Source organism: Penaeus monodon, chromosome 12 (genome assembly GCF_015228065.2).
Source record: "Penaeus monodon isolate SGIC_2016 chromosome 12, NSTDA_Pmon_1, whole genome shotgun sequence".
In the NCBI taxonomy this organism is placed as follows: Eukaryota; Metazoa; Arthropoda; class Malacostraca; order Decapoda; family Penaeidae; genus Penaeus; species Penaeus monodon.
The window spans coordinates 22209367-22210950 of record NC_051397.1 but is presented as its reverse complement, the minus strand read 5'-3'; the positions used below and the strand labels follow the sequence as shown (position 1 = coordinate 22210950).

At 47.7% G+C, this 1584-nt stretch overlaps 1 protein-coding gene across 1 annotated transcript in view; it reads left to right on the top strand.

Moving 5' to 3' along the window:
• The first annotated feature begins 239 nt into the window (after positions 1-239).
• Positions 240-1584, top strand: part of LOC119579662 — a 4013-nt gene continuing 2668 nt past the window's right edge. The window contains exons 1-3 of the mRNA XM_037927574.1: positions 240-627; positions 872-936; positions 1174-1584. The exon at positions 1174-1584 is cut by the window's right edge and continues 2668 nt beyond it. Of these exons, the coding sequence (XP_037783502.1) occupies positions 240-627; positions 872-936; positions 1174-1584 (864 nt within the window). The remainder of the gene's footprint in view (positions 628-871; positions 937-1173) is intronic.

Genomic DNA, 1584 nt, shown 5'->3' with positions numbered 1-1584 from the left:
CTTGCAGTTTTTCTCTTGTTGCGAATACAAAGGTTTTTTCACACTAATTTCAAAAAAAGTTTTAATACGATATAAACATTATCATTTCTATTTTTTAGAAAGTAATTTCGCCATCATTCTTTTTTTATTATTACCTCACTGCATATTAGCATTAACCCCAACTTCGCCCAAAATTATGCCTAATACTTCGATGCATTTGCAATGGGAAAAAGGCGAGATCGCGACCCCTTTCGTGCGAGATGCCGTTTTCGTTCCCCCCGAGCTCCTGGGCGATCCTCCCAGAGGGGGCCCTTCGGCCCCCAACAGCACAACCCCCGATGGCCGACGTGTCGGGACGAGACGTCGTACTGGCCCGCCCCTTGTCTGGCTGGAACACCTTCGTCCCGGGCCCAAAACTGAGGGGCGCACAGACCTCTATGTCTTTGGGAGTTACGTTGAACCTGAGGGCTGGCATGGCTGAAGCGGTCAAATTCACTAGCGGTCAACAGAAATTTTTCAGGTGCCCTGCAGACAAACGTCGACAAAGATACACCTGCAAAGAAAAAATGTCAAAGTGTTATCTTTCGACGGGACCCAACCAGTCGTCCGACCCTCCCGAGATTCATTCGCTGATGAGGGAGCCCAAAGGTAAAATTTTCGAGTCTATTTTTTGGGGGGGGAAAAAATTTCCCCCTTCAGTCAGCGTAAAATCCTCCCCTCTACATAATGGGAGCACCAATCTGGAACTCTTCGGGGCCCAGCACTCTTTAATGTAAGAATCGTGAAGCCATCAGCAAGAACCTTTTAGCTGAATGAAAAAAGTTTAAAGCTTTCTGTTCCGGGCTGGGAAAAGCCCCGGCCCCCAAAAATCCCACAAAATTTCCCTATTTAGAGTGGGGCTTTTTCCCCGAGGGCCCGAAAAACTGGAAGTTCAAAGGGCTTCTTAATAAGTATGATGTCAGCTGGGTCTAGAGCGCCCCCAAAATCACCCCTGACATCTTGAGCAAGGTATTCCGCCAGGGAACAGATAGCCCCCAGTTTCCCCAAATAGGAAGCGCGTTCCTTTGGGCCTCCTTCCCTCATGGACTCTCTTTTATACCAATTGCAGATGGGTGTTGAAGGGCACCTGTAGCAGCAAGGGTTGCCGAGTAATCCAAGACAGTCGGTTTGGAATTTGAACAAAAATGAAAAAAGTCAAGGGAAAACCTGACCACTGAGAAACACAGTGATGCCCTAAGATTAGCAGAAAACATCCTCAGCACTACTGTGACTGCAGGCAAATACGAAGTCAGGTCCCTGCAGCTAAAAGGCCACTCTGAGCTTGATTATGAAAAGGACTGTCAAGATTTCAAAAAGGTGTATGAGACAATAAAGGCAGAGCTGATGGCCATGACTGTGACGCCAGAGGAGTGCTGCCGCGTAACCATGAGTTCAACGATCTCGGACCTCCAAGACGAAGACTTCCTCCAGATGCTGAGCCTGAATAAGTACGAGTTCCTCAAACAATTTACCATGAGTGGCATCCCAGTGTTTTCGCCAACCAGAGACTCGGTAAGTTTAAATCCCTGGTCCTACAATATCACGAGGATACTCAGATCCCCATAC